Source organism: Aulonocara sp. 'chitande type north' Nkhata Bay, linkage group LG18 (genome assembly GCF_057382095.1).
Source record: "Aulonocara sp. 'chitande type north' Nkhata Bay isolate Kocher_YH1m ecotype deep benthic linkage group LG18, A_spYH_male_GT1.1, whole genome shotgun sequence".
Taxonomy (NCBI): domain Eukaryota; kingdom Metazoa; phylum Chordata; class Actinopteri; order Cichliformes; family Cichlidae; genus Aulonocara; species Aulonocara sp. 'chitande type north' Nkhata Bay.
This window is the reverse complement of record NC_141361.1, coordinates 6826986-6841459: the sequence shown is the minus strand read 5'-3', so window position 1 is coordinate 6841459 and position 14474 is coordinate 6826986. Positions and strand designations below refer to the sequence as shown.

The following is a 14474-nucleotide window of genomic DNA, read 5'->3' as shown; positions in this document are numbered from 1 at the left end:
CAGCGCAATCCAAATCAAGCACCTACTGAAAAGTGTTTACAGGAACAGATGCTGTTGGGCCTGCGGGAGGGCCCGTTGTCACAAACCCTGCGAGCCTACGTGCGTCACCATCCAGAAGAGGATTTTGCAACAGTCCATCGGGAGGCGTTGCTCCTAGAGGAGGAACAGTTGGGACACCAGGGATTGCAAACTACGTGCTTGGCAGTGGGTGAGTCCAGGTGTGTTAAGCCACCTTATGAACCGGACTGGAAAGAGACATTTAAAAAAGAAATTATGGAGGATGTCAAGGGTCAAATGCGAGATCTTGTTAAAGATGTTGTTAATGAAATTAAACCGCTCTTGCCACAGCAAAGCCCAGCCGGCTCAGCTTTTAATAAATCAAGGTTTAAGCCAAAGCGTTCTGGGTATGCTAATAACTGGACCCGAGAGGGAGAACCCATTTGCCATCGTTGTAAACAAGCTGGGCATATTGCCAGATTCTGTCCGAGCACACTAGACCAGCAACCACCTTTAAACTAATAAACCCCGCTGCCGAGGCCCAGGCGGTGGGGACAAGGGACTATTCAAACAATCAGGGGGCCAGTACAGCTTTTGTGGGAGAATGTCCACTCATTGAGGTGTGTATGGGAGGGGTTAAGATGACGGGATTATTAGACACAGGCTCTCAGGTTACACTAGTGCAACAGCAGGTAATGGATCTCCATTTCCCTGAAGTGAATAAAACTGACACACCCCTGTTGTTCGCCTTAAAGGCAGCCAATGGACTTGAGATACCATACTCAGGCTATGCGGTTATGGATTTTGAGGTAGAAGGGGTGGAGATACCAGAAAAAGGGGTTGTGGTTGTGAGAAATGACTGTTCCACGCACCCTTTAATTATTGGTATGAATGTTATTAGTGCATGCTGGAATGATGTTTTTGCCAAGGGCAAGTCTGCTTTTCATCCTCAAAAGCTGAAGTCCCGCAGAGCATGGAAAGAGGCGTTTGCCGTCTGTCAACAGACTGCTACCACCAAGACTGATGGCTTTCTAGGCTATGTTCGACCTGCTAGCCGCAGAGGAGTCACGGTGCCCCCGAACTGTGAAATGGTGGTCTGGGGCCAGACGTGTAAAGGTAAGGGTGGGACAGAACGCTTGGCACTAGTGGAAGCCTTACCTGATGCTGGACCCTGGGGGGTAGCTCGAACCCTGTCAGTAGTCAAAGGAGGGAGGCTCCCGATCCGGGTCTGTAACCCTAATCCATACGAAGTGACTATAGGACGCTACCAGAAAATGGGCCAGTTGTATCAGGTGGAGGAGTCGGACGTGGAGATGGACAGTGATCTTAGCCTGACAATGGGATCCGATGGTGTGATCGAGGTGGGCGTAGTTGAAGCAGCTGGGCCCGAAGAGCCTGCGATCCCTGAAGAGGAGGTGAGTCAACTGCTTAACGGCATAGACTTGACCCCCCAGCAGAAGGTCGAGCTCCAGACCCTGCTGCAGAGGTGGCGAAAGGTGTTTGCTGTAAATGAGGAGGATTACGGAAGAACTGATTTGGTTCAACACCAGATCCACACAGGTGATACACCACCCATTAAACAAAAATATCGTCCTTTACCACCACTGATGTACAAAGAGATTAAGATACTTCTAGCAGATATGCTGAAAAAAGGTGTCATTCGGGAGAGTAGCAGTCCCTGGGCAGCCCCCATTGTGTTGGTGAGGAAAAAGGATGGCAGTTGGCGATTTTGTGTAGACTACAGAAAATTAAACGCAGTAACTCATAAAGATGCGTTCCCGCTCCCCCGAATTGAAGAGACTTTAACATGTCTGACCAGAGCTGAGTGGTTTTCCACACTGGATCTTGCCAGTGGATACTGGCAAGTGGAAATGGATCCTAAGGATCGGGAGAAAACTGCATTTACCACTCCTCTGGGTTTGTTTGAGTTTGATCGCATGCCTTTTGGACTCTGTAATGCCCCTGCCACCTTCCAGCGCCTGATGCAGCGGTGTCTAAGTAGCCACCTTTCTGAATCGGTTTTGGTATATCTGGATGATATAATAATCTACTCACCTGACTTCTCTACTCATTTACAGCAATTGGAGAATGTCCTGCAGAAGCTGTGGCAACATGGTCTGAAGCTGAGGCTGGACAAATGTAAGCTGTTCCACCGTCAGGTGAAGTTCCTGGGGCATCTTGTCGACCGACAAGGGGTAAGACCGGACCCTGAGAAAATCCAAGCTGTCCAGAACTGGCCTGTTCCCTCTACCACCCGGCAGGTCAGAGCCTTCCTTGGCCTGGCAGGTTATTACAGGCGATTTGTCCCAGGGTTTGCTAGGTTGGCTCGACCTTTAAATGCTCTGCTCGTGGGAACTTCTAGCAGGTCAAGCATGCAGATCCAGTGGTCTGCTGAATGTCAGGAAGCCTTTGACAGCTTGAAATGTGCTCTGACCGAGCCCCCTATTCTGGCTTATGCAGATTTCCTGGAGCCCTTTGCACTTTATACTGATGCCAGCAATCAAGGCTTAGGTGCTGTGTTAGCTCAGGTGCAAGATGGCAAGGAACGGGTGATTGCATATGCCAGCAGGAGCTTACACCCCACCGAACGAAATGACAAAAACTATAGCTCCTTCAAACTGGAACTTTTAGCTCTAAAATGGGCCATTACTGAGAAGTTCAAGGATTACTTGACAGGTGCCAAGTTTGTCGTGTATACCGACAACAATCCTGTGGCCCACTTACAGAATGCTAGACTTGGGGCAACAGAGCAACGCTGGGTGGCACAGCTGGCATCCTTTGACTTCGAGGTTAAGTACAGGGCTGGAAAAGAGAATGCTAATGCTGATGCTCTCTCTAGATTTCCCACAGACTGTCACACAGCTTACATAAACATCACGAGTGCTCCACGTCGGGAGCCACAGGGGCTGGTGCCACAGATGAACGACTGGAAGGAGGCTCAAGAAAAGGACATGGATCTGCGCATCCTGAGGGAGCATGTGGAACAGGGAATCCCGCCTGATGCACCAACGAGGAGATCCCTGCCTAGCCCTGTACAGAAGTTATTACGGCAATGGAGAAGGCTGCAGGTTTGCGAGGGTACGCTGTGCAGAGAGGTAAGGGACCCTAACACTAACGAAATGTACCTTCAGATCCTATGTCCTGCAGAGAGACACAAGGAGGTGTGGGAGAAGTATCACGAGGCAGCGGCGCATGCGGGAGCGGAAAAGACACTGTCCAGGATACGTCGCTTCTTTTATTGGCCCAGCATGGAAGAGGAGGTGCGCGAATTCCAGCTAGGGTGCGCTGCGTGTGGCCTACGAGATAGAAATAGGCCTAGAGCCCCCTTGCATCCCGTTATTGTGTCCTATCCCCTTGAGGTTGTGGCCCTGGACTTTCTTACATTGGGGAGGCCCACAGACAGGTACCAGAATATTCTGGTTATGACTGATCTTTTCACACGGTACGCCTGGGCAGTTCCTACCAAAGACCAGACTGCTCAGACTGCGGTGCATGCTCTTTGGGCTCACGTGATTCAGACCTTCGGTTGCCCGACCAGGCTACACTCAGATAGAGGTGGTAGTTTTGAGTCTGCCCTGATGTACCAGCTGTGTAAGTGCTATGGCATTACAAAAAGCAAGACCACCCCATACCATCCGGCTGGAAATGGTGGGGTTGAGAGGATGAACCAGACGTTGCTGCACATGCTTCGGTCCTTAGAGTCAGAGAGACAACAGAGGTGGCCAGAATACCTCCCAGAGCTCTTACAAGCATACAATAATACTGTCCATAGTGCCACAGGGTATGCGCCGTCGTACCTGATGTTTGGGCGGCATTTGAGGCAGCCAGTGGATTTGAACCTAGGTGTTGAGCGGGATTCCCCATGCCACAACCTGGGAGGGTGGGTTAAGGACCATCACCAGAAACTATCTTTTGCCTATGAGATGGCTAGGAAGAAGATGAGGGCAGCAGCCACCCAAAACAAGAGGGCTTATGACCGAAGTGCGCGGGCCCTGCCGTTGGTGCCAGGCGAGAGAGTTTGGATAAGGGACAGGAATAGGCAGGGACAAGGCAAGTTGCACCCAGGTTGGAGCTCAGAGCCGTATGTGGTAGTGGAAGAAGTTGGCAATACCGGTGTAGTATATAGGGTGCGTCCGGAGAAAGGGGGGGGGGAGAAGGTCCTCCATCGGAATGCACTGAAGTTGTGCGTTACCCCTGCAGCAGACTACCACTCAGAGGGGCAAGAAGTCAGCCTTGAGGGAGAGGTGCTAGTTGAGCCTCCATTTTATGGTTTTGTGCCCAGCGCTCCAGCCCAGCAGCCGGGAGAGTTGTCAGAGGTACGGCGCTCGATGAGGCCTAATTTTGGTCAGCCACCCGCCCGTTACAGGTCGCTTGATTAGGGTGACAGGGACTGTCACAGGTAAAATGTGGGGGGATGTCACACAGTGGAAAATTGTGTTTTTATATTTTGTTTTGGATCAGACTGTGTTGGTACAGGGTGTCGATTTTATTTGCATGATTTTATTGTAATAGTGATATTGCATGTTTGTTTATTGATATTCCTATTGCATGATTTCATCTCTATATTTATAGTGTGTGTTTAGTGTTGATTGAACAATATGTTTTTTTATTATTCCACTGTGGATTAAGCGGACAATTTTAGACACCTGTGAGGTGGGGGCGTTCCCCGAGGTGGCCTATCAGCCACCAAACTGACTTAAGGGAGATGGTAAGCGCAGAGACAAAAAAAAGAGAGAGACACACGAAAAGTGGAGAGCTGGAAAACAAAACGTGTGCAAGCCAGCATATGAACAGAAGGACCTCCGGCCTGACTGTGGGGCGCCACGAGACATTCGGCGATCGGCCAGCATAACCCGGCGATCCAGTCCCGACGGACAGAATAGCGACCGTGGGAGGCGACGCGTGAAATCCACAGTAGGGCAGGGGTACGCCTCTGCCTGCATCTGGCGGAGCTACGAGGGAGGCCGTGCGAGGAGGTGGAGAGTGGCTGGACTGCACGATTGCGCACAGTCAGGTGGAGATAGGAGCCTCCTCCCTGGTCTTCTGCTGTCGAGAGTCCACATCCCGGAAGAGGAGTCCCTCTCCTGTCTCTCTCAGCTCAGGAGAATTTGCCCGTGTGTTGCTGGACTGGGAGAATTAGGACCCTGGGGGGAGTTTTTAGTATAGGGAAAAACATTCATTTAGCTTTGTATTTTTAGCGTTTAATCATTCCTGCCGGCAGGGTTTTTAGCGGGTTGTAAACACTATTTTTTATTGTATACGGGGATTTTAGCTTGTATTTGGGGTTCAGATTGTGTTTTATCCTGAAAATAAATGGTGTGTTTGAAGCCAGCTAAGTTTCTGTGCTCTGAGCGCTGACCCACTCACTCCCCTTTCTGCTTGTATAGGCGTGGTGGTGAAGACTTAGTTCCACCAGTTTAGCGGCTACATTTAGAGCCTTTACCTAAAAGAAAAGAGTAAAGTACAAAGTAGATTTACTCACTGCAGGAAAATAATGCCTCAATCTGATATATTGTCTTATATGACAAACTGAAAGTGATGCATCAAAGTGTAAGCAGCATTTTCCTGTTACAGCTGGTCTAGATGGAACTGATCTGATCTCCTTTATGTGCAGGTAGATATCCAGTGGGTTTGCTAAGGATCACAGATGAGGGGCTGTGTGAGATGTTTAATGGGAAAGGAAATAAAACCATTGTTCCAGACCTGCAGCTAAGATACTCGAGTATCTTCAAATATGAAGCTGAGTATTACTTCCATACTTTCCTCCACTGCTGATGACCTTGTTACCTGCTGCTCCCTGTTAATGATCAGCCTCAGTTCTGATAGTAAACTGTTTGCTCTCGTTCTGTCAGGTTGTTGCTCAGTGACGTCTTGTTTTCATTTTCCTTCTTCTTCAAATGTGTCTTCCTTTAACTCTTTGCTTTTGTTTCTGCTTCAAACACCAAATGATACACGTGCTGCACCTCTGATGGTTTGTCAGAGAGCAGAACAATTTACATTACAGAGAATATTTTACAGTTGAACATAAACTTTCACTTTTTTCCTCTAAAGTGTGCTCACTGGTTTTTCCAGCTGCTGTGATATGTTTCTGCCTGACTGTAAAGATGGAAATAAACACAGATGGAAACACTGAGTCAGAGTGTTGCTGCTGGTTAGTCAGTATATTAACAGAACATGGTTCATAAAACTGCTCCTACAACTGTTTTTGAATCATTTTTAAAGACACTTTATTGTTCTGTTTTTGCGATTTGGCATTTCTATGCTAATTTCTTGTTTTAATGGTGCTCTAATTTAAACAGATTTTTCCTATTTTAATACCTAAATAAATAATCATTTATTTTTTGTTCATTTGTCTAAATTCTGGGAAAAGAAAGAAGTTTGTATTTGTTTAAGATACAATGAAATCATATTTTGACATATTGGAAGATGACATGGAGCTGAAAAAATACTACAGGTATAAATGGAAACTCCAGTTTATTTCTGTTATTTCCTGTGATAGTGTTTGTACACTCGCTCATGATAACTGTTCATTCAGCTGCTGTTTTTGTCTGCTGGACATCTTTAGCTTTCAGTAAGGATGCATTCATAGATCAGCACATCTTTTTGAACCACATTTCTTATGATACTCAGAGTTTACATTTTGGAAATGTGGTGAGACCTGGGGTAGAAAGAGACTGAAGCCAGCTTCAACCTCGGCAGTTTTGTGTGTGTCTGAAGCAGAACGATAAGAACTGTGTGGCCAACTCATCACACACATAATCCTGAATCAGAAAAACAGCATCAAGTGTTGTAATTGTTAAACACAGAAGTGTGATTTATATGTGGTTTTACTGATGGTTAACACAGTCGCACAAACACCTGAAACTGATCAAAATATAAAACAACATATTAAACATAAATATGTGCCAGTTACCAGAACTTATGTGGTTTCACTGAGGTTTAATTCTGCTCAGTTTATCAATACTCACTCATGCAAAAGTTGGTTATGTCTTATTGATTATTTGGCTTTAGGTTTTCCAGTTTTCCAGCTGCTGCTGTTTAATGTTTGCCTGGGAAAAGAAATTTCAGTTAGTGTGGGAAGTTTGGTTAAGCTGGTGGAAAACAATACTGTTACACTGACCTTTTGGATAAGATTGTCTTACCTGTGGTTTCTCTGATGTGCACGACAAAACAGTCTCCAGGCAGCTTGAGTGCCCATTTAAAGGTTCCTGGTGGTACCAAGTGATTGAAGAGAGGATTGAAAAGCCATATTAGTTTATTGTAGATTGTAGTCAGTTGGCCAAGCTTGTAATGAAAAACGGTTCATTACTCGAAGCTTTCATCACAGTCCTCTTTGGTGACATCTGGTGGACAAATATATGAAGAGCAGCTTGAGTCTGCAGCTTATAATGAACTGCTTCATTATGATTGCCCACTCTGCAGAGCTGACAGCTTGTGTTTGATGTCATGTGACAGTTCTGTGTGATATCGGGCTGATATGTTGCTTTGAACATGAATTTTTGGGGGGTGAAAAAATTATGTTATCATCAATCAATCATGTGGTCAGAAGAATCTGTGCTTACCTTGCAGGAATGTTTTAAATTTACAGATTGGGAAGTTTTTATTCAGTCTTGATGCTTTGGTGGATGTTAGCTCATATGCAGTTTTTGTAAAGACATGATTATACCCCTTAAGCGTGCTAAAGTGTACCCTAACAATAAGCCATGGGTCACCAAATGCATCAAATCCTGTTTAAGGAAAAAGAGACAGGCTTTTAAAGAGGGGGCTGTTACTGACTTTCAGGCAGTCACCAAAGACTTGAAAATCCAGCTCTTGAAAGCAAAACAGATCTACAAAAACCTTCTTGAAAGAAAATTTGCAGCAAAAGATTTTGAGTCTGCCTGGACTTGTATGAAAACCATATCAGGGTTTCAAAATCCCCAGAGCAGCAGTCAGATCATTGTAGACGGTTTTAAGCCAGACAGAGATTTGAATATGCTTGATGCTCGTTTTAGTTCTTCTGAACTGAAACAGAAACTGAAAGATACTCAACACTTCATCACTGAACTCAGCGATGTCCAAAAGGCCTTTCATACAGTTAATGTGAACAAGAGCCAGGGCCCTGATAACATTAGTGCCGCCTAATTAAATCTTGTGCTAAAGAGCTCAGTCCTAAATTTCAGCTTATTTTCAATAAATCCTTTCAAATACAAAATGTGCCCTCGCTTTGGAAGGAAGCTGTCGTCGTTCATGTCCCTAAATCTAGTCGTCCAAACGTCCTGAATGACTTCAGGCCTGTTGCCTCACCTGAGTTGTCATGAAAGTCTTTGAAAAAATCATCAGAAATGTGATTATGGAAGAGATTGAATATCAGCTGGATCCAATGCAGTTTGCGTACAGGCCCAACAGAGGAGTGCAGGACGCGCTTTGGACTAAATCTGATTCTTAAACATGTAGAGAGTAAAGGGACTTTTGCAAGACTTCTTTTCATTGATTTTTCTTCTGCTTTTAATACAATACAGCCCCATATTTTAATGAAAAGACTTTTAGAAGAGTTTGAAATCAGGAAAAACCTGGTTTGCTGGATTTTAGATCTTTTAACTGACAGGTCACAAAGAGTGAGAATAAATGGGGTTCTGTCTGACCCAGTGTTCTCCTCCACAGCTTCTCCTCCAGGGTCTCTTATCGCCCTTATTATTCATTCTCTTTACAAACACGTGTCAGAGCAGATATGAAAACAGGGCCATCATTAAATTTACAGATGACTTTGTTATTGTCAGCTTACTGAAAGAGGGTGAAACTCACCATAGTCCAATCATTGATTAGTTTGTTCAGTGGTGGGAGGAGTCTTATCTCCAATTGAACATATCTAAAACAAAAGATATGGTTATTGATTTTAGGAAACAACTAAATGGGCACAGAGTCACTTTAATTAAAGGTCAGAAAATAGAGCAAGTGCAATCATATAAATATCTTGGGACCATAATCAATGAAAAACTGAACTTTTATTGCAAATCGGTCTGTAAAAAGGGTCACCAGTGCCTTTACTGCCTCAGGAAACTTGCTCATTTCCACATCGAGCGAAAGATTTTAACTTTGTTTTCTTGTTCTTTTATTGAGTCTGTTTTATCTTTTTGTTTGGTGCCATGGTTCAGTCAGACCTCTGTCACAGAGAAAAATTGACTGAATTAGTGAGTGAGATGGTCCAGTCGTCTGATAGATGAGTCACAGGCCTGTTTAGACTCCCTGTACTCTAAACAGGTACCACAGATGGCTTAATCAATCCTTAAAAATGGTTCCCATCCTCTACGGGGTGGATTTAGCTTCTTTCTTCAGGACGGAGGTTTCTAGTTCCAAGATGCAGGACAAAGCATTATAAAAACAGCTTTGTCCCTGCTGCTGTCACTGAACTCAATAAGAATTGTTTTTGATTTGATTCACTTTGTTTAATTACTAAATATGTGTTTTGTCAGGTTTCATTAGGTGTGTGTGTTTGTGAAGGGAGGCCAAATGCTATCATTGTTCTGTAAAGCAAATTTACCTGTGGGTATAAATAAAGTAGCCTTAACTTAAAGCTTATAGGAGGTTGTGAGGTCACTGCCTCCACCTGATTATGTAATTAACCAGCAGACTGGTACGTTTATATATAATATACTATAAGTTATATCATTATAATTATGTGTACATCATATTTCTTATGTACATTTTAGACCTGGGAGCAGAAATGCTGATGAACTGGTTTTTATTGAGGAACAGGCAGAGCGTCCTCTCTTCCTGGCTCCATGTCTATAATTATGTCACACACTGATTCGCTCTCACAAAATCACCAAAACACAGCACAAATCCCACCAATGGTTCAATTCCTTATAAATCTTTGAATCAGGTACTGAAGCAGTGACGTGCTGAATGAAGCTTCAGTCGTCATTGATCACGTGACTCTGTTCAGTCAAACCAAGCCTCAGCACAGCGTTTCTGAAGCAGTGTGTTGATTTTTTGACACATGTGCCGGAGCTTCAGCTTCAAACGGGCCGTCACCATCAGAGTTGCTGGAACCATGTCCCACTACTGGCTACTCTGTTTTATTCTGTGTTAAGTTTTTGAATGTGAATTTTCTGTGTTAAGAATAACAAAGAAAATGTAATGAAGTGATTTTAAAGTTTAAACTTTGTGTTAAATCTTGTGAGTCAGAGAGAGAGAGAGAGATGAGGTGTGGGTGGACATCAGATGATCAAATGTCAACAACCTGATTGGCCCAAGTGTGAAGATGTGGCGTCCACTGAGGGAAGGGGGGAGAAAGGGTGAGCAGGTATAAAAGTGAGGTGAAGAAGAGATTCGGGGTTCTTCCCTTTTGTCCTCTGTGAGATGAGCAGTTCAGAAGTTTGGATCTAAGAGGTTCACAGTTAAAATTCCAGCAGAGACGCTAAAAGGAGAACCACAGTCCAACCTGTGAATGTTTTTAACCCTTTGTGAAACAACAAAGGCATAAATATGATCATATAAATATCATCTACTGGGTCAGACTCATAGGATCAGGGATTAGAACTCCTTTTATCAGAGAGATGAAATCTACTTCCTGTACAGGGTTTTTTTGTGGGCCTACCGATCGACAGAAACTAGAGTCAATAAAAAAACTAGACATTGGCTCAATGTGTGTGTGGCACAGGCAAACAAGGACTGAGCGCTGTGTAGTCCCACATAAAGTCAGACACCTGGTCACCCTAGGTGGACCATGGCATGGTCTATATGGAGGACACAGACACTGCTGAAAACATGACTCTGTCTGGTTTAGATGATCAAATGTCTTTACTTTAGGAGGCTGTGGCTCAGAGTACATTCACATAATGCCTTTGAATAAATGTAAAAAGCTTGTTTTGCTCCTGCTTTGATTTCTTTGTCCAGGTAGAAATTCTGCTTTTTGCCTCTAAAATCTGAAACAGTTTGAAACAAAGTTTGGCGCTCTAATCCTCTCTGTGTTTGTCCTTTGGTCAGATGGTGATATTGAATGAAATATTCCAGTATTCAGTAGCTCAGCAGCTTTGTAACATGTGGTTTTGCACACTGTTCAAACCTCAGATGTTTGTGTAAACAAGTGTGGAGGACACAAACTGACGGGGGGAGGAACGACATTTACTGTTGATGTGTCTGACATTTAGTCTCCATGAGTTCTCATAAGACTGAAGAACTCTGTGATCTCTAACATGCAGCTGTATATTTTGAAATCATGTGTCTCATTCTCTGGACTTTACTAGACAACGAGTGAAGAACAGATAACGAATATCATCTTTAAAGTGATGAATAATAACTCTGCCTCTGTGTCTTCATAAAAAGATCGTACTTCTGAAAGGTCAGAGGGCAGCATCCACTCTGGGTTTACACAGTTTTGCAGCTTTAGCTCTTCTGAAGTTCAGCACCTGCTTTTTCAACCAATCAGAAGCCAGTATTGTAGAGAGTTCATATTTCTTTTCATGCAATTGAATCATTTTGAATGTTTAGGTGAATATTTATATTTAGAGTATTTTCTCGATCAGTGTCTTCAGTCCTGACCCTGAGTGCGTACGTTTAAAAATAAAGTGATATAACTTCTTTTACATTACTGTGAACTTCTTGTACAGTTTGACAGCTGATTGTTGTCGTGTTTGTCGTCATATGAAGATCGTTTCCTAAAGAGGACTGAACAGTCATTTAGCCTCTGGCTCCATCCATGAATCTGATGTTTGCTGTATAATCTGTGCTGTTAATAGTGTAATGGAACATATAATTTGTACATATAATTTCATATGTAATTATGATGATCTTTACCCATTAAGATTTTAAATGAACGATAAACAAAGGCCAAGAAAACTGAGTTAAACTCCTGAGTCTACTATATATTTGCACCATGAAGAAATGAATTGTTAAAGTTTAACTGGGTCAGACTTGTTACTGCATGCTGTAACCAAACATACCACACCCTGCATCATGTGATTGGCTCTTGGTCGCTCTGTAAGAATATTTCTTTAGTGCCTCCCTTCACAGATGTGTCTGTATCAGGATGGGTCTAAACAACATGGTGTAAATGCAGTTGCTGGTGAGCCTCATTTCCTGTAGGAGGTGAACAAGAGCAGAGATCTGTTTCCCTTCAGAGCACAGAGGTTGTTTCTGTTCAGAGGAAGTGAAACTGTCTGACAGTCACTGAGAGACGGTGAAACGGCACAGCACATGAATCAAATGGATCAAACAAAATTCTGCTGTTCGGTCTGTTTGGATCTACTGAAGGATCCGGTGGCTATTCCCTGTGGACACAGCTACTGCATGAACTGTATTAAAAGCTTCTGGGATGAAGAGGAAAAGAAGAAAATCTACAGCTGCCCTCAGTGCAGACAGACTTTCACACCGAGGCCTGTCCTGGTGAAAAACACCATGTTAGCAGATTTAGTGGAGGAGCTGAAGAAGACTGGACTCCAAGCTGCTCCTGCTGATCACTGCTATGCTGGACCTGAAGATGTGGCCTGTGATGTCTGCACTGGAAGAAAAATGAAAGCCTTCAAGTCCTGTTTATTCTGTCTGGCATCTTATTGTGAGAAACACCTTCAGACTCATAATATTGTTGCAGCTTCATTCAAGAAACACAAGCTGGTGGAGCCCTCCAAGAAGCTCCAAGAGAACATCTGCTCTCGTCATGATGAGGTGATGAAGATGTTCTGCCGTACTGATCAGCAGAGTATCTGTTATCTCTGCTCTGTGGATGAACATAAAGGCCACGACACAGTCTCAGCTGCAGCAGAAAGGACTGAGAGGCAGAGAGAGCTGGAGGTGAGTCGACAAAACATCCAGCAGAGAATCCAGGACAGAGAGAAAGATGTGAAGCTGCTTCAGCAGGAGGTGGAGGCCATCAATCAGTCTGCTGATCAAACAGTGGAGCACAGTGAGAAGATCTTCACTGAGCTGATCCATCTCATCCAGAAAAGAAGCTCTGATGTGAAGCAGCAGATCAGATCCCAGCAGGAAACTGAAGTGAGTCGAGTCAAAGAGCTTCAGGAGAAGCTGGAGCAGGAGATCACTGAGCTGAAGAGGAAAGATGCTGAGCTGAAGCAGCTCTCACACACAGAGGATCACATCCAGTTTCTACACAACTACCCCTCACTGTCAGCACTCAGTGAGTCTACAGACTCATCCAGCATCAATATCCGTCCTCTGAGCTACTTTGAGGATGTGACAGCAGCTGTGTCAGAGGTCAGAGATAAACTACAGGACATTCTGAGAGAGGAACGGACAAACATCTCACTGACAGTCACTGAAGTGGATGTTTTACTGTTGGATCCACCAGAGCCAAAGACCAGAGCTGGATTCTTAAAATATTCATGTGAAATCACACTGGATCCAAACACAGCAAACACATGGCTGTTATTATCAGAGGGGAACAGAAAAGCAACAAAAATGGATCAACAACAGTCTTATTCTGATCATCCAGACAGATTCACTGGATGGTCTCAGGTCCTGAGTAGAGAGAGTCTGACTGGACGTTGTTACTGGGAGGTGGAGTGGAGAGGGAGAGGAGGTTATGTAGCAGTCGCATACAAGAATATCAGCAGAAAAGGAGAGGGTAATGAATGTGGATTTGGACATAATGACAAATCTTGGTCATTAGATTGTTACAACAACAGTTTTACATTTCGGTACAACAACATCCAAACTCCTGTCTCAGGTCCTCGTTCCTCCAGAGTAGGAGTGTACCTGGATCACAGAGCAGGTATTTTGTCCTTCTACAGCGTCTCTGAAACCATGACTCTCCTCCACAGAGTCCAGACCACATTCACTCAGCCGCTCTATGCTGGACTGACATTTTACTACAATGCATTTGGAGATACTGCTGAGTTGATTAAGCTCAAATAGACTGACGTCTTTCATATTGTGGGTTTAAATCTGTGTTTTAGTTTCATTTTATTTTCTCTCCATCATTTCTGCACAGAGATCAGCTGTCAGTCAAACATTATGGGTGGTACCTCCACATCTTCTAGTTGTTCTCTTGATGTTTCTGAGTTTTTAAAGGAGATCTTTCCTGTGACTGTTTATGGAGGCTATCACTGCTCATCATCATTTTGATTTACTAAAATATTTCTCCACATGAAAATGTAAACTTCTCTATCCTCTAAATGTTTCTGGAATATTTGTATTGAAAAATGTCGACATTTCTCTTTATGAGTATGGCAGACCATGTGTGTGTGTTTGTGTTTGTGTTTGTTTTTGTCAAAATCATCAAACAAATGAGGAAAAACTGTGATTCTAATGAATGAATTCATATATTGTGTTGATGTTTTATTGTGTGAATAAACTGGAAGGTTTGACTATAAATCAAACTTTGAACAAAGTCTTTTCTTCTGTCTTCATTCCAGGATCTCACTCAAATCTGATGCAGAAAATATGAAACTAATCTGAGAGAATAACTGAAGCAGTTTTCCTCCTGAAGCATCACAAAGTTCAGAGTTCATGTTTAGAGCAGAAGATTCAGCAGTCGCTCT

General features: G+C 43.7%; 1 protein-coding gene and 1 pseudogene across 1 annotated transcript; both read left to right on the top strand.

The window, feature by feature from the left end:
* Positions 1-382: 382 nt before the first annotated feature.
* Positions 383-2099, top strand: LOC147307887 (uncharacterized; annotated as a pseudogene).
* A 9850-nt stretch (positions 2100-11949) lies between these two features.
* On the top strand, positions 11950-14185 carry LOC147307886 (tripartite motif-containing protein 16-like). Its single transcript, XM_086272998.1, has one exon. It carries the CDS (start codon positions 12175-12177, stop codon positions 13846-13848), a length of 1674 nt encoding a protein of 557 aa, XP_086129124.1. The 5' UTR covers positions 11950-12174; the 3' UTR covers positions 13849-14185.
* The last annotated feature ends 289 nt before the right edge of the window (positions 14186-14474 follow it).